This window comes from Lissotriton helveticus, chromosome 11 (assembly GCF_964261635.1).
Source record: "Lissotriton helveticus chromosome 11, aLisHel1.1, whole genome shotgun sequence".
Classification (NCBI taxonomy): Eukaryota; Metazoa; Chordata; class Amphibia; order Caudata; family Salamandridae; genus Lissotriton; species Lissotriton helveticus.
Window position 1 is genome coordinate 93705796 of NC_136072.1, and position 26763 is coordinate 93732558.

General features: G+C 46.6%; 1 protein-coding gene across 5 annotated transcripts in view; it reads left to right on the forward strand.

Annotated features, from left to right (window-relative positions):
- FNDC3B (fibronectin type III domain containing 3B) overlaps nt 1–26763 on the forward strand; it is a 539535-nt gene that overhangs the window by 454409 nt on the left and 58363 nt on the right. For all 5 annotated transcript variants that reach the window (XM_078665981.1, XM_078665983.1, XM_078665982.1 and 2 more), the window contains 5 exons: nt 1918–2036; nt 2807–2912; nt 6236–6408; nt 9887–10000; nt 26427–26576. In XM_078665981.1, the coding sequence (XP_078522107.1) occupies nt 1918–2036; nt 2807–2912; nt 6236–6408; nt 9887–10000; nt 26427–26576 (662 nt within the window). The remainder of the gene's footprint in view (nt 1–1917; nt 2037–2806; nt 2913–6235; nt 6409–9886; nt 10001–26426; nt 26577–26763) is intronic.

A 26763-nucleotide genomic window follows, 5' to 3' on the forward strand; every position in this document is an offset into this window, starting at 1 on the left:
GTGAGGTCATTTGTGATGTTGTGCATGACGTCATAAGCATTAGGTTTTTAAAGTGAGCAGATAGATTGATGGCCCAATCCCAAAGTTTCACCTCGTGATAAGCCAAACTGCCAGGATACAACCACCCATGCTGTCTGGATCTAGCTACTCCCATCAACTTCCTGTGGCCTCTCTTTCCTATGCACCAGTTGTGGCTGGTGCAGGTTGGCCTCCACCAGTTAGTACAATGAAATGTGCCTGCGGTGGCTTAAATCAGTGACTGTGTAGCTGTAAGTGTTATGTGATGCACAGTGGTTCATCCCTGCCCCACAGGCATGTAACAAGACAATCCATAATGAACTGTAAAATTAAAAAAATGTCCTCACTCTCTCTGAAACTAATTAGAGCAAAGGTTTGTGTTTCTCGGCATACTGTCAAATATTTCCACATTGCAAGATTCTGCATTAAAGAAGCTGCTAGTCTGCATGTGCAGAGTCTAGACTAGAGACATAAAAATTTAGCCTGCAGGTTGCCATATGCCAAATGTAATTTATCAAAAACAAATTAATCGCATCTTATTTATATGTATGCCTCTTTTTTGTTTTTCCCTCAAGTGACGAATGTGATAGTCTTTGTTACTTCGCCTGCATCACACATTGAGATATTTTTTATTTGGGCTAGAGCCTCTTACTACAAATATAACATTTGCATTTTAGACGACTCATTCCACAATTCCAGTTTTAAGAAAAGAGATCCCCTTCAATAGAATTAGTAATGAAATTCACAAGGAATTAAGTTAATTATGAAAGAATTCTATTGTGACATGAGAGAGCTGAGCACACTTGCCTCCTTCCTGACACCCACTTCTTCCTGATTACTCCATCTTTGCCCTGCCGCTCCTCACGTTCCCTCTCATGTGTAGTTGATTATTGCCCTTCTGTTCATGATAGAAGTTTTTAAAGTTCCCACATTATTCATTTCACATATATTATTGTTTGTGGTGGCTGTGACTTCCTTCAAACTTTTGCAAGAAATATCTTTCATATTCTTTGTTTCGTTTACTACAGAGGTTGATGATTTTATATCCTATCAGGAACCTTGTTGGCTTTACACTTCATGACACCTGACCCATTTCCTAACCCTAGTAAAATACTTGTCAATTTGTAGCCTGGGCACAGGAAGAAAATTGATTTGTTCAGGATCACACTTAAATTGGATAATGGGGTGGGCAAAGCATGTACATTGTCAGAATGTTAACACTTAGGGGCTGATTCTGATGCAGTTTGGAAGGCCTCCTAATGGCATTGGCTCCGTCCATATCGGATCGGGAACATGTCTTTCCGACCGAATTGGAAAGGTTTCCGACCAACCGATTACGATGCGAGTTAGGTGTTAGGAATATCCTGATCCGAACCCGATGGCATTCAGAAGGACTGAGCCATACGGAGCAGACTCATATGTCTTTACGGACCGCGATTCTGAACAACTGATTACGATGCTTGATTTGACAGCCTTTTCGAATCGTGCCGTCTGATTTGAATCGGCAGTCAGAATCAGACTTTGGAGGCCTGTAGTCGGCCCTCCTGTACCCGGAGCCTTCCTGATCTGGCCCGTGGGAGTACCCATGGGTCCCCTCTCACCAGCCATGCACGATGTTCCCCAGCCAATCCTTTCTTCAATGGGAGCCTATGCATTCGGTCGGACATAGGCTTCCATTAAAGTCGATGGCAATCCGACCCAATCGTATCTGGAAGCATCCGGATGCATCGTATTCTGTCGGTCAGACTCTCCCGATCTGATTCGTCGGAAACCATTCCCAAACCGTTTCGGTCTGAATGATTTCCAAACCACATCAGAATCGGCCCCTTAGTGGTTAGTTAACTGTATATTAAATTTCCCCTAATTACTGTTGTTTTTTAATTTTTTTTTGCTTTCTAGCAAGCCAGTGGAGCATGGCATACAGTGGATCTGCAACGGAGCATACCTGTAACGACTTGAAGCCGGGCACTTTGTACATGCTGCGGGTGTGCTGTATCAGCACAGGTGGACACAGTCAGGTAGGAATTATTTTTAAGACTTTTCTTAAGTGACAGATATTTACTTAGCATAATCTTACAAACCGGACAAAATAACATTTTAGAAGGCGTTTATAATCCTTGTCAGAGTTTTAATAGTGTTTGAAAGATGTGTGGACATATATATGTCTGTTTAACATAGATTAATCTACTTATGCACATCTCTCCACACACAAATGTGTAAGCATAAAGATATATGATTTTCATAACAGGGTCTCAAATTCAGGGTGTCTTGAATGTTGGCTAAGAAGATGGATTTCTGGATAACCCCAAGGAATATTATAATGTTCAACAGCCTTCCTACTCTGATTGGTTAATCACTTGAAGTACTGGCAATCCCAGCACACTCCATCAAAGTAGTTGCCCAATCTTGGTACTATCTGAGAAATTTGGTCTAGGCCACCTTACTCTGTGGCTGGCAGTGTTCTGCTGCCTTTCCTCTTGAAAGACATTGTGTTGTTGAAAAATGGGCCCCATTTTAGCTTAGCTTGAAAGCCTCTCTGTGCCCCTGTGGGCAGATTCAGATAAATTGCCCACTTCATAGCTCTTTCTTAGTAGACCCTTGCGTGCCCCTATACTGGAGGAGGAATGGGATCCTGAGGAACCCCTCAAAAGTCTGTTTTCACTGACAAGGGGTGATCCATTTATAATGTATTCCAATTGAACTATTCTAATTTGGATTCTAACCAGCAATGTTGAAGTTTGCTTACATATATATACGCCATAAAATAATATGTTCATTTTTCCTTTAGTGTTCCGAAAGTCAGCCAATCACTACCTTAAGTGTCGCTCCAGGTCAGTGTTCGCAGCCACGCGTGTTGGGTAAACCAAAACACAAAGAAGTAGAGCTGCAGTGGGGTGAGTAGTAACACTAACAGCAGTTAATGCTTTACCACAAACATCTTTTTATCCTTACGCAGAGCAGTTTCCATCTAAAGCTTCTCTGCAGAACCTGAAATTGTATTGGAGCACGTGTTGCCTGAAAAATAGCGCAACAGAAGATAGCGTTTTCTGAAAGCGCCAGAAAACATCCATATCCAAAAGTTCTGTGCTGCACTTGCAGCATTTGAAGAATATGTTTCTTTGGTAGCAGGTGATCTTTTGTGGCTGCTTGCAGTAGCATGCGCATTGCACTGGTGAAGTAAAGTCCACATTTGTAAAGCGCACAATCACCCGTAAGGGTCTCTAGGCACTGGGGGCCGTCGGGAAGATTAAGCGAGCTATTGCCCAGAGTCACATGGTGCTGGGCTAACCTGCCGCCGGAGCCGGGGATCGAACCGTGGTCCCCAGATTCCAGCGTCCGTCGCCCTGGCCGCGGCGCCACACCTCTCGTTTCTGTGCCCACAGCATTTTTCAAATAATTATGAATTTGCTACACCTGCTACTTAATCCGCCATCTACTGCACAATTGGCAGATTTTATTTAAAAATAGAATTTAGGTCAAATGTATCAAAAGTTACTAAAAATGCAGAGATATGCCCTGCATTGGAGGGTTGAGCGTGCGCCCCCTGTGAGGGCTTTGAATAATGGCATGGACTATTGCACCAAGGCAGAAGAACATGTGTAGAAATCTAGAGGCTGTCATCAGAAGCATGGTAAGGTTTCGGGGGAGCAATGGATAACCTATTTCACGAATTCCTATATATGCAAACCTAACAGCTGTCTCTTGTGTACATCTGTTTAACACGTGGTATGGGATGGACTGTGCCAAGACTGAAAAGTGTGGCTTGATGTATGTGAACACTTTCTATATTATAAAGTTAATAAAAAGAATTGGGAAAAAAGTTACTAAAACACTTCCACATGTGTTGCCTCGCAGTGGCATGCCCTTCGTCACGCAGAGGCAGGCCACCTTTCAATTGCTGAATGTAGGTGTTCAGCTGATATGAATGATCTGGAACATATCTCCATGCAGTGTCACCATGTGTCAAAATAGTTAAGTAACACAGTGTGCCGCAATACATTGCTTAATTCGCCTTTTCTTAACACATAATTTATTCAATCCTGCCAGATAATTTGGTCCTCTGATGCCACATAATTCACAAGTGGCTCTGATTAAAGGAGAGGTTTACACTGATTTCTGATATGCTAAAGTGTCAAGATTTTTTATATAGAGGGCTGAATAAGTTGATAAGCTTTCTACTAGGTTATTCTGCAAATTGAAAGATAAAGTACCTGAGGCGTAGGGAGAGGTGATGAGGCAAAAACCTGGAAGCTTAGTTAAACTTTGACAGCAGACCTAGAGTGATGTCTCCGGGATATCTACCTACTATATCAATATTGTGTCTGCCTATACTTCTGGGCAGAGATCTGTGTCATTATGGATGAGAATCATCATCTTTTCTCGTGAACATCAGAATTTATAAAATGTAATCTATGATCCATGCAGTGCCTCATTTGAGGCGGTGGTTGTAGGCGGGGCCCAACGGTACTCATTTTTTTTAGATTGGCACTTACCTTGCCATCTTCAGGTTTTGACCCAAAACAAGAGAGAGACAGGGCAGAAAAGTGATAAAGAAGGAGAAAGAGAAAGAAGGAAAATCAGTGAGAAAGGAAGAAAGCAGATACTTAAGGGATCCTGTAATAGTGAGATAAAAAGGCAGCGAGTGTATGGCATTGAATGAAAGAGGCAGAAAGTGGAATTAAGACTATACTATCTTGATATTCCATAACCCTAGCATTCGGCAGCGGGTTTCTAATAAAAAACATTGAGCCCTGACACTTACTCTTTTACAAGCTTAGCACAGGATCTGTGCTAATGAGTTCTAGAATGTAGGGAGTCCCCATGAATGATATGATTTTAAATGTTTTTTAAATAATTTATTTATATAGAAAGATTCAGCCAGGAAGTGGTAACGTTTGTTGTTTTTCCCTATAATACATTCCCCACGTCAGTTTTAGAAATTATATTTTACTTTTATTTTAGGTGTTCATTTAATATACTGCAAATTATAGATAAAAATGAAAACATAAGGAAAACCTTTCATATTTGTCTGATTATATTTAGCTTGTTTTCTTTCTGTTTCTGAAGTGAAACACTGTGTTGCCCAATGTCTTTTTACAGAGTCTGAGTTAGGAAGATGCTCTGTAGGTCACTAAGTGTATATGAAGGTCATCAGGGGTTTTCAGTTTCTGTGGCACTGCACATTCAGCACTCAGAAAAGTCTCTTGAATTGTGAATGAAGGCTCCAGGTGTATGGCAGACAGATTTCCCATTATCCCCTCTGAAAGTCTTTTGCACCCTATACACTGGGTCACCGCACCTTCGGACCATTGCATAGGCCTTTACATTTTATTGCAAACTATCCAGTTTACAGAGGATTAATCTCTGAAGCAGTCTGGCTTCCATTAGGAAGCATCTTTTTGATTGGGGCAGATATGTGTACTTAATGTCAAGGGAACTGATACACTGCCATGGTTTCTTTCATTTTAAAATGGTTAATTGTGTTCGCCACATGGAATGCTTTTGTTTCTATTCACTTTATCTCTCACATCAGGTGATCCATATCTTTTTCTTAAAGCAACATGTGCTGTTTAGACCTCTTTATGACTTTGGATCGAATCTCTAAACTTCAACTGAGTTTTACTACCTTTGACATTTTTTCTACACTTGGGTTTCTGTTTTATAATTTGTTTTAGGACATTGAATACCATGGAGTGCTCTGGGCTTCTATGGGCTGATAGAAGCCCGCAGAGCAACATTTCAATGTTGTTTTTGTTCATAGCTGTTGCTGTGAACAAATGACTCTCGCAGCCAGAAGGGATATAAACCCCCTCTGGCTCCGAGGGTCCTTTGATTTTAGTAAATATAGCATTCTGCCCCTTCGGTTGGACCTTTAACGCTGGAGTGGGCCTTTAATGGTCGGTAGAGCCCACTAGGTCGGGCAGTAAGGCTATATTCGAATATTGGAATGTTGAGCGCTCCATTGAAGACAATAGAGTGCTCTAGGCTTTTAATGGCTGCTAGAACCCCAGAGCATCAACATTCCAATGTCTCAATGCCTTCGGGCAGTGCCTTTTATGCTGGAGCTGGCCTTTAATGGCCGGTAGAGCCCAACTATGTATGCTGTAAAGCTATATTGTAATGGGATTGCATGCTTTTCTTTTCTTTATCTGACAGCTAGCATCACTTTTTTTAGTTATCGTGTTACAAAACCATAATAAAAGATTTATTTTTCCAGATGTTCCAGTATTAGTCAGTGGTTGCCAGGTACAGGAGTACAGCGTAGAAATGACTGATTCGCATGAATGTTCTGCGGAAGTGTACCATGGGTCTGAGCTGGAATGCACAGTCGGTAACCTTCTCCCTGGGACGACCTATTGCTTCAGAGTGAGAGCTTTAAACGATGGAGGGGTAAGAGTTTCTTTAATTAAAACAGAAAAGCCAGCATGCCAAAGTGTATTTTTTAATAAAGAAATGTTTATTCAATTTTCAAATACACCTGTAATAGTTACAGAGCAGTGTGTATTTATGTCATTTGTAGACATTGCCATTTAATTGAACTGAGCCGCACTCCTGTAACACAAGAGAATCTCAATATATAGCTAGTTAGCATTTCCATTTGGGTGTGAGAACTCTTCCCAGTAGCAATGAACTCGACATCTACATGGGTATGTTGTGGCAGAAAAATTTCAATTTTGCAGCAGTAAAATTTAGATTTTGTAGCGCGAAGTTCTGTTTTTTACGGCAATTTAGCATTGTGTTAGTTTGCTGCCATTCCTTGGTATAACATAGTTTTAAGTCTCATAATCTCACCATCTGCTGCCATATACCTATCCTGCCTTAACCCTACCTTGCCATCAACATCTTATTCCATCACAACCACCAACTCCCTCATTATCACTGGCTCTGTGAGAAACCCATCTGCCAACACCCTCCTATGATATATCCTACATCTCACATCACTTCTCCCCTTTAGCATCATTTCACTACATGTCATTTTGTCCCAGCCCGCCATAAGCATCGCCCTCCACTATCATTCATCACCCTTCTTTGCCATCAACATACTCCTGGTCACTCTAACCTCTCATTCCCCTTTTCTGCATCACCCTTATCTGCCTTTCCTATCATTCTATACCGATCCATCACCCTACTCCCCCATAACCCTCCAGTCATCAGCCTCCTCTCCTACCAGACTCGCCTGGTTATCACCCTCCTGGCATCACTCTCTTGTGCCAACCTCCTCACCTTCCATTATCACTCCCCTGGCACTACTCAACCTTCATGTTCCATCATCCCAAGCCACTTCATCTGCGGGCAACATCCCACTGCAGCTGAGCAACCCAGCTCTGGCATCACCCCCCCCCCTAAACTGCCTTCACCCTCATCCTTACCTAGCATACCTCTCTTTCATCACATCCACTTCTATCACCTTAACTCCCTGACAAGAAACCAAATGAAATGAAGTTGCATTTATAGAAAGCATGCATACTCCAGAGAGTGTCCCGATGCTGAAGATAGGAAATCCTGCTAGCCAAAAATGATCGTCGTATACAATTTATTGGAAAAGGTGGGTTTTTGACTTCTTCCTGAAAACAGGAAGCTCTGAGATGGCACATAGTACCAGAGAGAGTTTATTCCAATCCTTCAAACCAAGAATAGAGAAAGATCTGGCTCAATGGCTGTGTGTTGATCATAGAACCCTGGGAGGGGCATACTCCTCCTCAAGTATACAGCTCCCTTCTCAGGAAGGGCTTTATGGGCCAGGACCAGTGTCACTTTCTTCACCCCATCACCCTTCACCCAAGCATTCTCTGCCAACACCCTTCATGTAAGTGTTTCCCCAGTGGGGTTGCTGATGTGCTCCCAAAGACAGCAGGACAAGAGGGGGCTCTTACTATTTCAACAGTCCCCTGCTTCCACCCTCATTTGTAGCAGGGCCTTGATGTCCGTCTCAGTCTGCGGCAAATGCTGCTGTGACCCTGACGCCATGGACCAAGGATCCTAAGGGGTGGACCAGGATGCCGAAGGAGGCACAGAGTTACTACAGAGGGGACTCATGCCACTGGACGTTAGATGCTGGTGAGCCAAGTATGCCTGCAGGGAAATAGCATCCAGGATGCCAGTGTTGCATGGAGCTGCCGCTCCAGGGAAACATACTACTGGGCCATGCTGCTGGGGGTGCCAGGATGACAGAAGGTAACATTCAGCCGTACCTTGAACGTTGTGGGGCCAGGTAGACTAGCAGGGTACAGAGGGATGCAGAGGGGCAAAGATGCCAGTGGGGCCACATACTGCTGTTGGTAAGGGTAGACGCCATCCACGATGGCATGCTAAATGAGGGAAGGTAAAGCGGCTTTGGAGTGGACTGGGGGCACTTGGGGGAGGCTAATTGGCAGGTGTTAAATAAAAGCTGATCACAGTCGATGAAATTGTAAATGTTTTATGCAAAAAGCACAGCACTCTCCTTTGACTCCCAATTAGAACAGAGTGTACCACAGAAAACCGGTGTAAAGGACATGTACTATAAACTAGTCTATCTGTCCTTCACAAGCAGTAAACTGCTCATGCCCAATTCAAGCTTGAAGTGCAAGCCATACTTTAGGAAAATTGACTTATTTTTACCGCACAGTTTATGCAGGAAGCCACTGGGACATACTTGCAGAAAAGAGAGAAGCCTTAAGTCCTTAGCGATAATTTCCATATCAGGGAGAAGGAGCGAAAGAAGGCTGAATCTCACCTGCCAGCCCTGCACACAAACCTGCAGGGAGTACCCAGTGCAGTCCAGTCCAGGATTATTAGTTTACTTTTTCTTGGCCCTCCAATAAGCGAGGGCGCGAGTTATAGTTACCTTAGGGCATGAGGTATAGTTATTTAAGATAATTATAACTGGTGAATTTCAGTGTTTTGCCCATTTAAAAGGATAGGTTGTCACTGAAATTTTCACCTACTGAAACCTCACTTTATGCTTTCGTTTTTTCAGTGAAGTACTGGAGTTTTTTTTGTTTTTTTTAACACATAGCAATATTTCATTACCTTACTGTTGGAAGCTGCTCTTTATATGATATAGCATAATGAGATATTTTGTATAAAGAGTCCAAGGGTTCCCTTATCACTGCTATGGCAATCCCAAGGTGCTCTGCTAGGGGGTTAGTGTGGTCCATCATCCCTAGACTTTCAGCTCAGAAAGATCTTTTTGTCAAACCATTATTAGCAAAATAAGACAGGGCATCTCCTTTGGGATATATATATATATATATATATATATATATTGAGACTGACGAAGACACATTTGTGAGGATGATGCAAAACCTCATTTATTTAAAAAAAGCTTTGCACATGCTTATTTACAATCACCGAATATATACATTGAATATACATACTTATTTATTCTGAATGTATTGAAATTAAACCAGCTGCACAGTATCTTTTGTCACCAATTGTTTTGATTACAAGCAGTTTTCCACAAGGATTAGACTATTGTTGCATTCAATTTCTTGGTCATGGCCGTGTTATTTTGTAGTGCCACTTGGGTTACAATGAGTTGGTGTGCTAACATTTCAGGTCAAAAACAGTTTGATGTGCACTAAACTAAAAGCACCACCAATACAGCTTGAAGGTTTCACGTAGCCTTAAATTCATACATCACATTTGCTTTCTTGGTGCTTAAGTCAACTTCCTGCTTGCAGAAGCCCCTTTCTCTGTCTTAAAAATACATTAAATGACTTTACTGTTGAATTGCATATTTACCTTTTCATTTGACAAGAGAGGGCAGTGGGCGCATTTTATTATTTATTATGCCACCTTTTGACATGAAAACGTAAGGTACACCACAGCAGTCAGCCAATGTGTAGTTTCTACTCAACTCTATTTTTTCTTTTTTGGTTTACAGTATGGCCCCTATTCGGAGGCGGCAGAAATCACAACAGCAGCCGGCCCACCTGGGCCATGTCGAGCACCACTGTTGACTGTCCTTTCTACTACATGCATACGTGTAAATTGGGAGGTAAGGATGACACATTTGGAGAGATGGAACTGCATTATTTGAATTTAAATAAAATTGCATTCTATAACCATGGCAAAGAAGCATGAGTGTTTTCGCCCACTATATAACCATTATGTGCTCTCAATTGCTTTGCAATTGTTGCGTTACCGCAGCGTTGGCGTTAGTTCTTGTCAGCTGCCTTACCTTCACTTCTGCGCGTGGCTGGTCTCTTGAGGGTTTGACATGATAAATTCTACTAAAGAGTATTTTAAACAGTTAGCTGTTTTCTCCAGTGGTGACTGGGTTTATTGCAAAAAAAAACTCAAATTTAGTCAGTCATTATGCTTTCTTGGATATCTGTCAAGCTTTTAAAATGAAGAAGCTGTGTAAATCACCCATTTATTAGGCTCTCATTGGTATGTAGGCAGGTTCAGTTCAAGGTTGCAGAGTGTGCTAAGAGTTGATTTGATTATTTTTTAAAAGAAATTCATAAAGAATGCAGATGTTAGTAAGTTTCAGGTTCATAAATGGCTAGCAATGTTAACCCAAGAAGGTTTAATTATGTTGGTTGTTTATGTTTTGTGCTAAAAAAAAATAACAGAGATCATTTCACCTTACTAGATTTATGAAAAATAATTTCATCAGATTTTGAAGAAACTTTATCACATAAGATTGACTTTGACTGTCTTAAAAAGACGAACCTTGGATGTGGTATATTGTGTGTTTGATCTTTTACCTTGCCATGAGAACAAAATATTTACTGAAATGTTTCTTTTTTTAACGTAAATGTATGATCACATCATTAATGTTAAATGGCGTGGTGCATTATACATGTCCCTGAACACAAAACCATATTGATTACATCTCGTCTGTTTTTAAATAATGTACTTTTGTGTAACTTTTGTCTGCCCCAAACATAGTCTAAGAAGAAAGCAGGCAGCTTTACGTGTTCAGGGATTATAATAAAATTTTCATACATATAAAAAATGTAGAATATCAAAGTAATGTGATAAATCTTGCCTATTCTGAAAGGCAGAAAGAGAGTATAAGGCATCAACATAAAGTGTTTAAACTTGACTGTGTTGAGAGGTGTGACATAAAACGTCAGTGAACAACATAATATAATACAACCTGCTTTTTAGGTCTCGGCAACGAGAACTATTGTCGCCGAGTAAGCTCGCAAGGGAGTACAGAGCGGTGCACGAGCCGACCAGGGTCTGTGGACGCGCACACACAAAGGCAGGCAGGCAGGCACACACCAGACACACACAGACAGACACACTCACGCACACACACACACTCCCTCTCAGCCCACTCCCTCTCTGCCGACCCCCCTCTATTCCCACTCACCGGGCTCTTTCCCTCTGCAGCGGGTCAGTCACGGCAGCAGGCAGGCTCTGTGTCTTCTCCGGCGATCTTCAGCTGATGTGCACGCTCACGCTGCGTCTCCTGCGCGCCCACCACGCTGTTTCGCGCCCGTTGATCCTCAGCTTGTGATTACTACTCCTTCTAACCCGGATTCTAAATTACTATTTCTTGGTTCTCTAACTCCACTCTGTTGATTCGTAACAAACTGATATTCAGCACATTTCACAGTCTCGCTTTTGCTTCTCATAAATACAATGAGATTATTTTAAGCAAATGTCTACCCTTCTTTTGGTTCTGTGCCTATTATGCTTCGGACTATAGAGTTTTAGAAAGTGTGGTGGAAGATTCCATGATATCAGTGGTGTGCACAGTGCAGAGTGAGTGTGCAGAGTGCAGAGTAGTGAGTGCAGAGTGTGAGTGCAGAGTGTGAGTGCAGAGTGAGTGGGCAGAGAGAGTGTGCAGAGGAGTGAGTGCGCAGAGTAGTGAGTGCGCAGAGTAGTGAGTGCGCAGAGTAGTGAGTGCGCAGAGTAGTGAGTGCAGAGTAGTGAGTGCAGGGTAGTGAGTAGTGAGTGCAGAGTAGTGAGTAGTGAGTGCAGAGTAGTGAGTAGTGAGTGCAGAGTAGTGAGTGCAGAGTAGTGAGTGCAGAGTAGTGAGTAGTGAGTGCAGAGTAGTGAGTAGTGAGTGCAGAGTAGTGAGTGCAGAGTGCAGAGTAGTGAGTGCAGAGTGCAGAGTAGTGAGTAGTGAGTGCAGAGTAGTGAGTGCAGAGTAGTGAGTGCAGAGTAGTGAGTAGTGAGTAGTGAGTGCAGAGTAGTGAGTAGTGAGTGCAGAGTAGTGAGTGCAGAGTAGTGAGTGCAGAGTAGTGAGTGCAGAGTGCAGAGTAGTGAGTGCAGAATGCAGAGTAGTGAGTGCAGAGTAGTGAGTAGTGAGTGCAGAGTAGTGAGTGCAGAGTAGTGAGTGCAGAGTAGTGAGTGCAGAATGCAGAGTAGTGAGTGCAGAATGCAGAGTAGTGAGTGCAGAATGCAGAGTAGTGAGTGCAGAGTAGTGAGTAGTGAGTGCAGAGTAGTGAGTGCAGAGTGCAGAGTAGTGAGTGCAGAATGCAGAGTAGTGAGTGCAGAGTAGTGAGTAGTGAGTGCAGAGTAGTGAGTAGTGAGTGCAGAGTAGTGAGTAGTGAGTGCAGATTAGTGAGTAGTGAGTGCAGAGTAGTGAGTGCAGAGTAGTGAGTAGTGAGTAGTGAGTGCAGAGTAGTGAGTGCAGAGTAGTGAGTAGTGAGTGCAGAGTAGTGAGTGCAGAGTAGTGAGTGCAGAGTAGTGAGTGCAGAGTGCAGAGTAGTGAGTGCAGAGTGCAGAGTAGTGAGTGCAGAGTAGTGAGTAGTGAGTGCAGAGTAGTGAGTACAGAGTGCAGAGTAGTGAGTGCAGAGTAGTGAGTGCAGAGTAGTGAGTGCAGAGTGCAGAGTAGTGAGTGCAGAGTAGTGAGTGCAGAGTGCAGAGTGCAGTGCAGGTATGTGCAGTGCAGTGCAGGTGAGTGCAGTGCAGTGCAGGTGAGTGCAGTGCAGTGCAGGTGAGTGCAGTGCAGTGCAGTGCAGGTGAGTGCAGTGCAGTGCAGGTGAGTGCAGTGCAGTGCAGGTGAGTGCAGTGCAGGTGAGTGCAGTGCAGGTGAGTGCAGTGCAGTGGAGTGTAGGTGAGTGCAGTGCAGTGCAGGTGAGTGCAGGTGAGTGCAGTGCAGGTGAGTGCAGTGCAGGTGAGTGCAGTGCAGTGCAGGTGAGTGCAGTGCAGGTCAGTGCAGGTGAGTGCAGTGCAGGTGAGTGCAGTGCAGTGCAGGTGAGTGTAGTGCAGTGCAGGTCAGTGCAGTGCAGGTGAGTGCAGTGCAGGTGAGTGCAGTGCAGTGCAGGTGAGTGCAGTGCAGTGCAGTGGAGTGCAGGTGAGTGCAGTGGAGTGCAGGTGAGTGCAGTGCAGTGCAGGTGAGTGCAGTGCAGTGCAGGTCAGAGCAGTGCAGTGCATTGCATGCGAGTGCAGTGCTGTGCATGCGAGTGCAGTGCAGTGCAGTTGAGTGCAGTGCAGGTGAGTGCAGTGCAGGTGAGTGCAGTGCAGTGCAGGTGAGTGCAGTGCAGGTCAGTGCAGGTGAGTGCAGTGCAGGTGAGTGTAGTGCAGTGCAGGTGAGTGCAGTGCAGGTGAGTGCAGTGCAGTGGAGTGTAGGTGAATGCAGTGCAGTGCAGGTGAGTGCAGTGCAGGTGAGTGCAGTGCAGGTGAGTGCAGTGCGTGCAGTGCAGGTGAGTGCAGTGCAGGTGAGTGCAGTGCGTGCAGTGCAGGTGAGTGCAGTGCGTGCAGTGCAGGTGAGTGCAGTGCAGTGCAGGTGAGTGCAGTGCAGTGCAGGTGAGTGCAGTGCAGTGCAGGTGAGTGCAGTGCAGTGCAGGTGAGTGCAGTGCAGGTGAGTGCAGTGCAGGTGAGTGCAGTGCAGTGCATGTGAGTGCAGTGCAGGTGAGTGCAGTGCAGTGCAGGTGAGTGCCGTGCAGGTGAGTGCAGTGCAGGTGAGTGCAGTGCAGGTGAGTGCAGTGCAGGTGAGTGCAGTGCAGGTGAGTGCAGTGCAGGTAAGTGCAGTGCAGGTGAGTGCAGTGCAGGTGAGTGCAGTGCAGGTGAGTGCAGTGCAGGTCAGTGCAGTGCAGGTGAGTGCAGTGCAGGTGAGTGCAGTGCAGTGCAGGTGAGTGCAGGTGAGTGCAGGTGAGTGCAGTGCAGGTGAGTGCAGTGCAGTGCAGGTGAGTGCAGTGCAGGTGAGTGCAGTGCAGGTGAGTGCAGTGCAGGTGAGTGCAGTGCAGTGCAGGTGAGTGCAGTGCAGTGCAGGTGAGTGCAGTGCAGGTGAGTGCAGTGCAGGTGAGTGCAGTGCAGTGCAGGTGAGTGCAGTGCAGTGCAAGTGCAAGTGAGTGCATTGTAAATGCTTGTTTCAGGAAGGAAGGAAAACATATTTCACATATATGCAAATGGTTTTATTGAGAGTGCAACACAAAAGCAAGCTCACTTAGATCTTACAAGTACTGTTGAGCCCAAATATCTTAAAATGCATTTTGTAAACAGTATTTAATCCTCATGACATCCAAGTATTTGTTTCATGCTTGAGTGTCTTTAGGATGAAGTGCTGTGTAAATCTAATGATGATGATTCATCTTAAAATGCCTTTAATTAACCCTTTCTTTATAATTATCTCAAAAATATATTTTGAGGGGGGCGTGGCTACGAGCCAAGCGAAATGGCGGCGTAGTGCGAGAGCTCTAAGACCGGAGCGGCTCCCTGTGCATTTATCCGCATAATCCAGCCGACGCATTATACCTCCAGTACCCGGATCGGGGTCCCGACGCTGTGAGGTGTGGTCCGACTCCATTCTGAGGCGAATCGAGTGCCGCTGGCCGGAGGTGCAGTGACGGGCCCGGAAACGTCCGCTGGACGCCGTCCTGCCGCAGATCGTTAAGCCGGCCGGAAGTGCCCTGTGGTCGGGGAGCCCCGCCGGAAGTTGCCGCCGGTCAACTGCGGTCTGCAGCGCCGGCGGTCCTGATTAAGACCGGAGGTGTATTGGCCTGGGATCACCCTTTGCCCGTCAGCGTTACTGTGGAGAGCTGCGGCCCCAGCGATTGAAGTCCCCCGGTGATAGAGGGTCCGAGCCACTGCTGTGCAGGCGGAGCGGAGCGCGACGGCGGTGCCTGCCCCCACCTTCTCCTGACCGTGAGTGCACAACACGATTTCCACGGCGGCCCTGAGGTCTGCGCAGCTGGGGCTGGTGTGGTGTTTGGGAAGCCCAGTATTCTTAGCTGAGCCCGGGACTCCTTCAGAGCTTGAGGCAGAAAGTGAGCCTGAAAGTCATCACAGCCTGGAAGGCGAATAAGGAGCGTGGGCGCACGCTCAAAGGTCTCTGTAGCCCGGTGGATGCCTCACACAGGTCCCTGATTTGGACCCCCCAGTGTTCCTGGCCGCCGGCGCCATTGTACTGCTGCCATTCTGCCTTCGCTTTCCCACGGCCTGGCCCGGATTGCACACGGACACACTCTGTAACCACAGCGCGAGCCATACCATCCACACTATGGCGGGGAGGGGTCCCAGGCACACTGCGGCGCAATCCAAGCTGGAGAAGTACGCCTTTGAGAAAAACGCTGTAAAACACCCGGAGGGTCGCACTTCAACGAGTCCAGAGGGAGAAGGAGCCAAGAAAGTGACGTTGGAAGACTTAATGAAGATGCTCTCCAGTGTACAAACGACGGTGGGGTCCATTTCAACGGACGTTGGCCTGCTGAGGGCGGATCTCCACAAGATGACGGAGCGTGTGGCGCAGGTGGAAGTGGTCACCAAATCACTGGTGGAAGATACTTCGGAGTTACAGCGTGCTGCAGAGCGTATGGAGGCGGTCACCAGGAAACTGCAGGAGCGACTGGACGATCAAGAAGGGCGCTCCAGAAGGAATAACGTCCGAATTTTGGGCATTCCGGAGTCGGAGGGCAAGCAATCCATGGATCTGTATGTGGAGGACTTGATCAGGACGAAGCTGCAGCCGAAGGGCCTCTCCCATTTCTTCTCTGTCGAAAGAGCGCACAGGGTCCCCGGGGGAAGGCCCAATCAAGGGGCGCAACCGCGGCCGGTGCTGGCTAGACTTTTTAACTTCCGTGACAGGGATGCCATACTGCAAACAGCCAGGGTCTCTGCGCCTGTCAAGATTCTGAACTCCACTCTGGCCTTCTTCCCGGACTATACGGCTGAGGTGGCCCGGCGACGGAAGACTTTCGCTGATGTCAAAAAGGCTCTGAGAGCTAAGGAGATACCCTACTCCATGCTTTTCCCGGCACGGCTGAGGGTCGTGGATAATCATAAGGCATGGTTCTTCGACACCCCAGAGGCGGCGAGGGACTGGCTGGATGGTTGGAGGCAAGTGGAAGCACCGCGACGAAGAGACAGGGGTCAACGTGGCAGCCGGCCGGCTACTCCACCGGATCACCAGACGTCCCAGGGTCATAGCCAGGATCTTTTTGCAGAGTCGGGCCTGGAGGACGGAGAGCGCACAGAGGAGTAGGCCCCTGCATTCGTAATTCCTGAGGGTCACCACTCTGCAACATTGTCGATGTCTCCCTTGGTGGACGCTCCGTGCTGGATGGGGGGGCTCACGTGGAGCCGCTCGTGAGGTCAAGGAGCTACTTACCCCTTGCAAGCAAGTACTTTGGGTTGGGTTGGGACTAAGCACTCTGCTCAGTTGGGGAGGCGGGCGGTTTTGAACCCGTGCAGCAGGGAGGCAGGGAGGGGGGGAAGAGGGGAATGATTTGACTGTTTAAGTTTTTGCACTAAGCGACGATTTAAGGCACGTGCTATGCGTATAGCTAGAGACACTTTCCTTGCAGGGGTGGGATGCAGGACTCGTCCCCTATTACCCAGTGCGACATCACACACACACCTCAATGGCAGTACACGTGACGGTTCCGCCTGAGCGGAGCGTACCACATCCCTCTCACACATCGACCTTCACGGTCCTCACATGGAATGTCAGGGGTCTAGGCGACAGGGTGAAGCGGGGCCTAGTACTGCAATACCTGAAGCGTTGCAACCCGGCGATAGTCCTGTTGCAGGAGACTCACCTTGTGGGCCTAGCCTCGAGAGCGATGGACAGATGGGGATATAAATTCATAGCGCATGCGGATTTCTCCTCCGGCTCTAGGGGGACGGGTATACTTATTCGGAAGAACTTTCCGATGGAGTGTCAACAGACCAAAATTGATTCCCAGGGCCGCTTTGCAGCTGCGACAATACAGTGGGAGGGCCAACTTTTCAATTTTGTCTCCGTGTATGTCCCACCGGGCCTACATGCCACAGCACACACGGCCCTAGCGGCCTTTATACTGTTGTTACCAACGGCGACGCTGGTGTTAGGGGGCGACTTTAACGACGTTGTTGACCACACACTGGACAGGCACCCACATACCATGACGGTGCGGGGAGGCGGGCGACTCGCAGGCCTAATTGAAGCCCTAGGTCTCACAGATAGTTGGCGACACAAACATCCCTATGAGAAGCAATACACTTACTACTCAGCAACACATCACTGTCTCTCACGAATAGACTACATCCTACTGTCCGGTGATGGGCTACAAGGCATCGAAGAGGCGGACATCCGTCCGAGAGGTATCTCGGATCATTCGCCACTGCGGCTCATCTACACGAATCACCGTCCCCATAGAAGCCGGGTTTTTCCCATTCATGCGGGCTACCTGCTGAGTGCTCCTTTGTTGAAAACCCTGACTAACGCCACTACACGCTACTTCCAGGAAAATGCTGGCTCAGTGAGCTCTCACAGCACTCTGTGGGAAGCTTATAAAGCGGTCATACGTGGGCAGGCAATAACGTCAATTGCTGCCCAGAAACGTGCCCAGCGTCAAGAGCTCGGTGCCCTTGAGGACGCGCTTCACTGTGCGATCTCTGACCAGGAGGCTCACCCTTCTCTGGCGACTGCTCAGGCGGTTCGATTGCGGAACGTTGAGTGGGTTTCCTACCAGAGGGAGCTGGTACAGACCGGGATTCAAGCCTCCCGTCATAGGGTCTATGAGTTGGGCGATAAAGCCGGCAAGATGCTGGCCTGGCTCGACAGGAAAGAAAAAGCGGGCAGGGTGATTGCACGCTTGACGCCACCAGGGGGACCCTCGATCTCGGACCCCGGTGCCATAGTTGAACTTCTGGCGGATCACTTTGAGGCGATCTACGCCCCACAGGCGCCGTTCTCGACTGACGAAGCCTATGCATATATTCAGGATCTGACGATCCCCTGCCTCTCACCTGAGGCGGCATTGGAACTTGAGGCGGACGTCACTGTGGAAGAGATACGTGAAGCGACTGGCGCACTGGCTTCGGGCAAGGCTCTGGGTCCCAATGGCCTCCCAATAGAACTGTTTAAATACACTGCCCAGATAACGGCCCCCCATCTTCTCCGAATGTTTACGGACAGTCTAGAAAATGGGGAACTCCCTAGGGATCAATGCCTTGCCACAGTAATTCCGATCCACAAACCTGGTAAGGCACCGGAGTCATGCTCGTCCTACCGCCCTATCTCCTTATTGAACGCGGAACCAAAGATACTTGCCAAATTGCTGGCACAGCGTTTGGCTCCACACCTGAACACCCTGGTACACCCGGATCAGTCCGGTTTTATGCCGAATCGTAACACCTCATATAATTTACGCCGGCTTCAAGCGGTACTGGCCCGCCGGGACTTCTCTCGCTCGACGCCACTATGGCGTTCGATACGGTTGAGTGGCCCTATCTGTTTGCTGTACTTCGTCGCATGGGCTTCGGCCCCAAGTTCTGTGCGTGGGTCCGCTTGCTTTACACCAAGCCACTAGCCCAGATAGCGGCGAATGGTCACATCTCCAGAGATTTCCCGCTTGGTCGTGGAACGAGGCAGGGTTGCCCTTTATCCCCTTTACTGTTCACGCTGGTCCTTGAACCGCTGGCGATCTGGGTCAGGTGGGAGCCATCTATCAAGGGCATCCGGTGGTCGCCGACATGGGAGGACAGGATATCTCTCTACGCGGATGATATCCTTTTGTACCTCACCTCCCCCAAAAAATCTATTCTAGTCCTACTCAACGTCTGCGAGAAATTTGGAAGGCTCTCAGATACAGGATTAATTGGACTAAATCAGTCTTATACGTTCTGGCTGGGACCCCACCCCCGCTTCCGGCGGACTGTCCATTGCGATATACTTGCAGCCCCTTCAGGTATCTGGGAATCCAGGTTTCTTCTGACCCGGACGAATTTCACGCCCTCAATCTGGGACCCCCTCTGGAGCGGTTCAAAAGGGACGTGAAGGTCTGGCGCTCCCTCCCTCTCACTCTCCTGGGCAAAGCCGCGTTATTCAAAATGATGACATTGCCCCGTTTTCTGTACCTCCTCGAGAACACACCGTTCCTGGTCTCCCCCGCCTACTTTAAAAATATTGCGGCAGCTGTATCTGCTCTACTGTGGGACGGGAAACCGGCCCGGATCGCGCAATGCAAGCTGGTGAAGGACTGGTACGATGGGGGTATAGCGCTCCCCAACATTGAATTGTATTACTGGGCGGCCCACCTTAAGCAAATTAATTACTGGCTCCACGCCCCGCAGACTGAACCCGCCTTTTTGGCAGATAGGCACGGTATTGAACCCAGGGGACTGTTGAGAAACCTGTATAGTCGTAGAGTTCCGTCTGATCTGATAGGCCCTACCCGTCACACGGTCCAGCTCTGGTACAAGGCACACAGACACCTTCAATGCGCACACACAATTACGCTAATGACACCCCTGTGGGACTCACACAGGTTGGGGTTCATGGGTAATAGTAAGGGGTTCCAGGCATGGGACTCCATAGGCATATCCGTGGTGGGTGATCTCTGGAGAAAACGCACCATAGTGGACTTCGCTTTTCTACAAATCAAACATGATATGGCCCAATCAGAATATTACAGATATATGCAAATACGGCACGCGCTTCTCTCCACCATCCCGACCGGGACAACGCTACAGGACTCCACCCCTCTAGAGGACAGACTGCTTACGGAACACATGCCCCACAAGGCGACATCCCTCACGTATCGGAAACTGGTCAACAACCTCCCTGACATGCTGTCTAAGTTGCGCTTGTGTTGGGTGGGAGATGTTGGGGACCTTGATGACTCAGAATGGCAGGAGGCACTCTCCTCGTCAAAGGAATCGGCGATTTCGTCCAGACTTAAACTGGTTCAGTTGAAAATCGTTCACCGCACATACTATACCAGAACGGTTCTTCATAAAATAGGAAGAACCTCTCACGAATTTTGCCTCCGTGGCTGCGGGGAGAGGGGAACATTCTACCACACTATCTGGGACTGTAGATATGTAGCCACGTACTGGGCGGCGGTTATGCGGACCATTTCCCAAACCACAGAGATTTCCCTACTACCCAACCCACGTCGCTGTCTATTAAACATTTGGGAGGCAGTCGACCTAACACATCGTCAGCAAGACTGGGCTGTACTGGGCATGATGGTGGCGAAGCGCAATATTGCCAAACTGTGGGGTTCCAACGTCCTGCCCACGCTGAGAGACTGGTGCAAAGATATGGATGACGCCATGGTGGCGGAAAGGGCAGTGTTTGTTCATCGCGGCTGCCCGGCGAAGTGGGGGCGAATATGGGGGGCATGGAATACATTTAGGGGGGATATATGTGAACCACCGCGAATTGACCCGGATGAAGCCCTTTCTGATTGAGGTTTGCGCCTGGTCGACTGTCCTGATGCCTGTGGCACCTAGTATGCTGTTTTCCGCCCCTTGATGGACGGATACAGAGAGGTGGGCGGGGGTTGGTGGCCACGCGGCTGGTGTACGCTATACTGCAAGGTGTAACTGACTATTTTCTCATCTGCGAAAGTTTGTTTCTGCTGCAAGTGCCTTTACGTTTCGCTGAAAAGTTTTGTTATTTCGTTGTTGTTTAAAACATAGACCTAAGCCATATCGTATGCCTGAATTACTCGATACATGATGCACCCAGTTTCTATTCGCCGCCGGACCCCCGGGTTGTCGGCCATGCGGCTGTGTTATCCTACTGTCAATACCTGACCTCGATTTTTGCTGCGGCCGGCCCGGACGGGTTGTAGGCATTACGCTGTGTCATGCAAGACGTGTACAATAAAGGTCTTTTATAAAAAAAAAAACAAAAAAAATATATATATATTTTGAGCCTCTTATTTGTTGGCAGATACCATTAACGCTATCGCCGTGTCCTCGCAGTTGAACAAAATTAAATCCTCTTTTAAAGTCCTTTCTTTTTGGTCTGAGCCATAAGTGACTTGTGAATAGACATGCAGAACATTTTCTTATACATTATGGAGGCATGTGCTGTAATTTTTCTTATTCAAATCTATACAGCATTGCATGTCCTTGATCATGGATCAATGCTCAGGAGTCTAGTACTATATAAAGAAATGAAATGGAAATAAATTATGAGACAAAAAGTGTAAATAGTCGTTTTATTGGTCTATTAATTTCAAAAATAATAAAAAAGAAATGAAGCATGTGCCAATAGAAGTTTGTGGGTTGCAGACTTGACAGTCTTTTCTTGCGCTCCCATTGCATGGTCATCAGACGGGCTCCATCTTCAATCCAGTAGTGGCCACTCTAGGGTGTCGGAGGAAGCCTCAGCCATGTACAAAGTATGCAACAAGACACTTGTAAAAATTGAGAGACAGCCCATCCAACCAATGTCTAAGGATGGCTAACCCACACATGTCATTAATTGAAGCGAACTGTACAAAAGCTTCTTTCTACATGTCTTTTTTGAGCTTTGTTTTACCATCACACCTTTACAGGCTTCCTTGAAGGTTTTTCAATGAGAGATAGCAATGTAGGGAGAGGTAAGGACCACCCTGGACTACAGATAAGTCTTGGAAGTCAGATAAATGCTCTCACATCTAACGGGGGCCAAGTCAGACTGCTGATCACAAAAGATAGATCCTGCAAGGGACGAAGGTGGTCCGGTTTGGGTCTCAGACGTGCCCTCCTTGCATTTTACATATTCAGGCAGTATGTGTGGAGCAGCCAGGGCACTTAACCACACTGCAGCTACAATCCTTCTAAACACCACAGGGTTGATAGTGTGACTCTTGAGCCTGAGGAGTGTCCGGAAGATGTGATGACTGGAGTGTGCCATGAGTCCCACCATGAAGGTGAGTCGTCCGGGATGTTATATGTGTTCCAGGTTCGAACCATCATTGTCCGCTCTAAGAAGGTTCTATTTTAAAGTTACATTTCTGGAGTGCCCTTGGCCCTACATGCTCCTAAGAAGGAAGGTGTTGCATACGCTTGTTGAAAGAGAGACCAATGAGGCTATGAAAGCAGTTTGAAAGACAATGTCCCACTCCTCAGAACTGTGAAAACTTGTGTTTTAGTTATGTTCTGTCTATTGCCCTTAGATCAGTAAGTGTCAAAAGTTCTTTTGTCAGTGTGTCATCTTTAGAATTTGGTAGTCCTGGTGAAGTGGTATTTATATTTACTGGGACTCTTACCAATCCGTGGAAATATGCATTTTAGACTTTTGTTTAAAATATGTTTTATTTAACACATTTGTGTGGTAGATTATTGGTGAAGGAGGTGGAGCCAGGAATGTCTTTGAGGCATAGTAGGGAATTCGGGTGCCTCTGGTGAGCAGCCCATTCCATTATTTTTTGGCATTATTGTTTGGTTATCAGTACATTTCTTCTTTAAACAACCAGATTATAATGCTTCATGTTAACAATGTTTTTTTGCTTTCCCCTATCTTCACAAAAACTGTACCTTGTGTGTTAACACATGTGTTGTCTGTTATCATTTCACCTGCTACGTGTGTTGCTTCTATTTAAATGGCTAAGTGAATGGCAAAGTGTATGACTTAGTGGTAGTTGGCATTTGTGTGTCCTTGTGCGTCTCCTTCTTAACTACGGTGGGTATTAATGAGTGTTTTAAGGTGTCTTTATGTATGCGTATGTGTGTCTGCATGTCATTATGTTTGTTGTTTAGCTGTGCATATTAGCATTGGTATATGGTTTATAATTGTACATGTGTTATAATTAACCAGATGTATTGGCTTTGACAGTGCTTGTATAAGTCCGGTATGTGCAGAAATACCAAATGTGTCAATCAATGTCAAAAACACTCTAAATATTGGTCATTTTCCATACTCAGTACAAGTAACCAGCAATAATCACCAATGTGTCCCAGTTTGATAAAACAAGTTTTGGTTCTTCTGAAATAAACATTGTTCTCTGTTTCACCACATTTTCTAGCAGTGATAGTACGGTTCAGTTATATTAAAGAAAATCGTATACCACCCCACCCCACCCTTATATCACTATTCATTTAACTGATTGCTTTATTGCTTGGCTGAGAACAGACTTTACTTCTTGAATTTCAGAACTACGGGGGCCCACCTTGCAAACTTTTGAATTTGTATCATATTGCTGTCTGTGGTTATATTTTTCTAGCTGTTATTAACCCTTTCGCTGCGGCGGCAATTCCACCACAGCGCTAAGGGGGTGGGGCGGCCGCGCGGCACTCCGACGCTTATGACGGACCCGCTCCATCATGGCCCTCGGGCGGGCTGTGCTTGTGACGGAGCGGTTCTTTAGAACGTCAGCGCAGGCGCGCCGAGCGGGGCATTACGGAACCGCTCCGTCACCAGCACAGCCCACCCGAGGGCCATGATGGAGCGGTTCCGTCATAAGCGTGGGAGGGTTAACTTCCTAGGACAGCTTCTGCATTTCCAAATTATGCTGCAAGAGAAAACCTATCAGTGTAAGCATACCTGCCCTGAGTTCATTCTACTGATATAAATTGATATAAACAACAAATGTGGCTTGACCTATCTGGTCTTTTATGCCACTGTATTGAAAATGGGAGGCTCTGCCTTCTTTCCACTCATTATTCCACTGTTTGGTTATCCTTTCGGGCACAACTTAATTCTCCTATTCTTAGTTGTTCGAACATGTCCTCTTCATGCCAGGCCACAATTGTTTTTTAAATATGTTCCTAGGCGGATGTATGACGTTATAACGCATACTTTTACTCCGCAGACCATTACAACGCGACTTTTACTCCGCATACCGTTACAACGCATAGCGCCTTGGGGCGCTGGATAGTGGTAAGTATAATTTACTATTCTAACTCCAGTCCCCGTGGACCCTAGGGAAGGTGTTGGATAGTAAATTATACTTATCCCCTATCCTAGAGCGCCCCCCAGCGCAATGCGTTGTAATGGTATGCGGAGTAATGGTCGCGTTGTAATGGGTCTGCGGAGTAAAAGATCCGTTGTAACGGGTGTATACCGTTCCTAGGCTCATATTTGCTGCCCATAGTATTGAAGACAGCAGCTGTTACTCTGCGTCAGTAAAAAAACTATCTTGATGCAAAAGGACCTCTTTAATTTCTAGGTAAAAAAATAAAAATCTTTGTTGATTAACATAAATCTTTTAAATCGTGGCCTGTCTGGTTTTAGACACTTTCCTTAAAATTGCTAGGTGTGCCAACCAAAACACCTACATAAAACAAACCCTGGCAGATACTCAGATTATTATATTGACAAAATAGGCTATCCATTTGTTATCTTTTTCTGATGTGGAATAGGTAGTAGAAGAGAACTGTATTGAATTTCTATGGGGCCCGCTTATATGTTGGTGGAGAGGGAACTCCATTGTAGCGGTATCAGAGTTCTGTCATGGTCAACATTCTGGTCTGCATGTCCAATTTAAAGGTCGGCGGATCATAGGTTTGGCTACGGCGGTGACTACTCTGTCATTTTTGTAGTCAAACGTCTCCGATGGAGTAAGGGCCATCAAAGAACTAGAATATGTACATCCTCCAGCCCAATTGGGAAGGGCGGACATCCCATTTTGGGATTTTCTTTTTGAAAAGAAAACAGTTTGGTGCAATGCTTATAGTGATGGAGTCCTGCACCAAACTGCAAAAAGCATTGGCAGGATCCACCATGACGGTGGCTCCTGCCAATGCTTTGTTATGTTATATTCTATTATGGTATGCGGCAATGTAGAGCACGGCTAACCATCCGTGAGGTTACCCAGGCACTGTATAGAAAAGGCTGATGGGGAAGGAGGAGGAGATCATGGCTGTTTCCACCGGAAGTGCCATGTCTTGAGGTTCGTTTGGAAGTCTATGAAGGAGGGGGAGGTTCTCAGGTGTTTCGGAAGTTCGTTCCTGGTCTTGACTGCAAAGTATGAAAAGAAGCATCCTCCGCTCTGGCCTCCTTAATGTGAGGGGAGTTGTGCTCTTGCTTGGGACGCAGGTCAAGGTGTCTGGTGTGTTGGTAGAAGTTGAGGCGGTGGTTGAGTTAAGCTGGACCAGTGTTGTGGAGAGCTTTGTAGATGTGGTTGAGTAGCTTGAACGTATATTTTTCCTGGACTCTACACCAGTGGAGATTGTTGAAGTGTGGAGAGATTTTATTTTTCTGAGTGTTCAGGATGTGTCTGGCGGTAGCATTCTGTGTGGTTTGGAGTCAGCGTAGGACATGAGCTTGGATTCGGATGTAGAGGGTGTTTCAGTAATTAAGTCTACTTGTGATAACAGCCTGTGTGACCGTTCATCTGGTGTTCAGTGGGATCCACTTGAAAATCTTGTCTAGCATTCAAAGGATTTGGTAACATGAAGAGGAGACTGCTTTGGTCGGTCTGATCATAGAGAGGCTGGTGTCTGGGTTGATCCCGATGTTCTTGGCATGATCCACTAGGGGGGGTGGGGGGCTAATTTCCGAGGTCCACCAACAGGCGTCCTATGGGATAGTGGATGTTGCTGAAGATAAGGACATCTGTATTGTCTGTGTTGAGCTGGAGGCATTCTTTTTTCATCTAAGCAGTGACTTTGATCATTCAGTTGGCGAATTTTGCTTTGGCAGGATTGGTTGAGTCAAAAAGTGATAAATGAAAGGATGAGCTGTGTGTGACCGCTAGCTTAGCACTCATTTGTAAATGTGGTGGGCGGCGTCTCCGTCAGGGCGATGGAGTCATTTACTCCACCCTGGCAGAGAACTGAGCCTCCTGCTCAAATATAAATCAGCCCTTATGTCTTTAATACTGATTAATAAATCGGTGTAAACATACATCACTGAAGCACTTTGTCTACGCACTTGCGGGCTGCTCCATTTAAAACACTTCAAGTTGTCTACTTTAGCATTCCTTTACATTTTGTATGTTTAACCCGTTGGCTGCTGCCGTCGGCCATTGGCCGACGGTAGCACTACCTCGCTGGTGCTGCCGTCGGCCAATGGCCGATGCGACCGCGCCCTTTTTTTAAAACGTCGCACTGCCGCAAAAAAGCGGTAGCAGCCAACGGGTTAAGAAACAGCTGTTTTGGTTGCTGCCGCCAGTTTATGGAATCAGTAACTTTACACCTGCATTCTCACCCTTCTCTCCTGTTATTTAGAAAGCAGTTTAAACTTGACTTTTCCACTATAGTTTCCTTTCTTGTATATTCCCTCACTGTAAATTGTACATGAATTCTTCCTTGAGAGAGTGGTGCATCCTGCTCACACACAGAGGAGTCGGTGCCAATGCTTGTTTGTCTTGCAGAGTCCAGATTGCTCGGGTGCTGACATTTCAGAGTATCGACTAGAGTGGGGTGAGGAAGAAGAGTCATTGCAGCTGGTGTACTGCGGCACAGACACCTGCTTTGAAATCAGTGATTTGGCAGCGGCGAAACAGTATTGGTGTAGATTGCAGGTAAAATAGCATACTTAACTTACTTTTTAAATCTGCTTTTAAAGCATGCAAATGTGTGTATGTTTGAAGCTGGTTAGAAATTTGTTGTAAAAATGAATATGGGTTTGATGAGGATATGCATTGTCAGTGGAAAGATGTTTGGCCCATTAAAACATTTTATGGGATGCAATTCTAAAAATAAACCAAA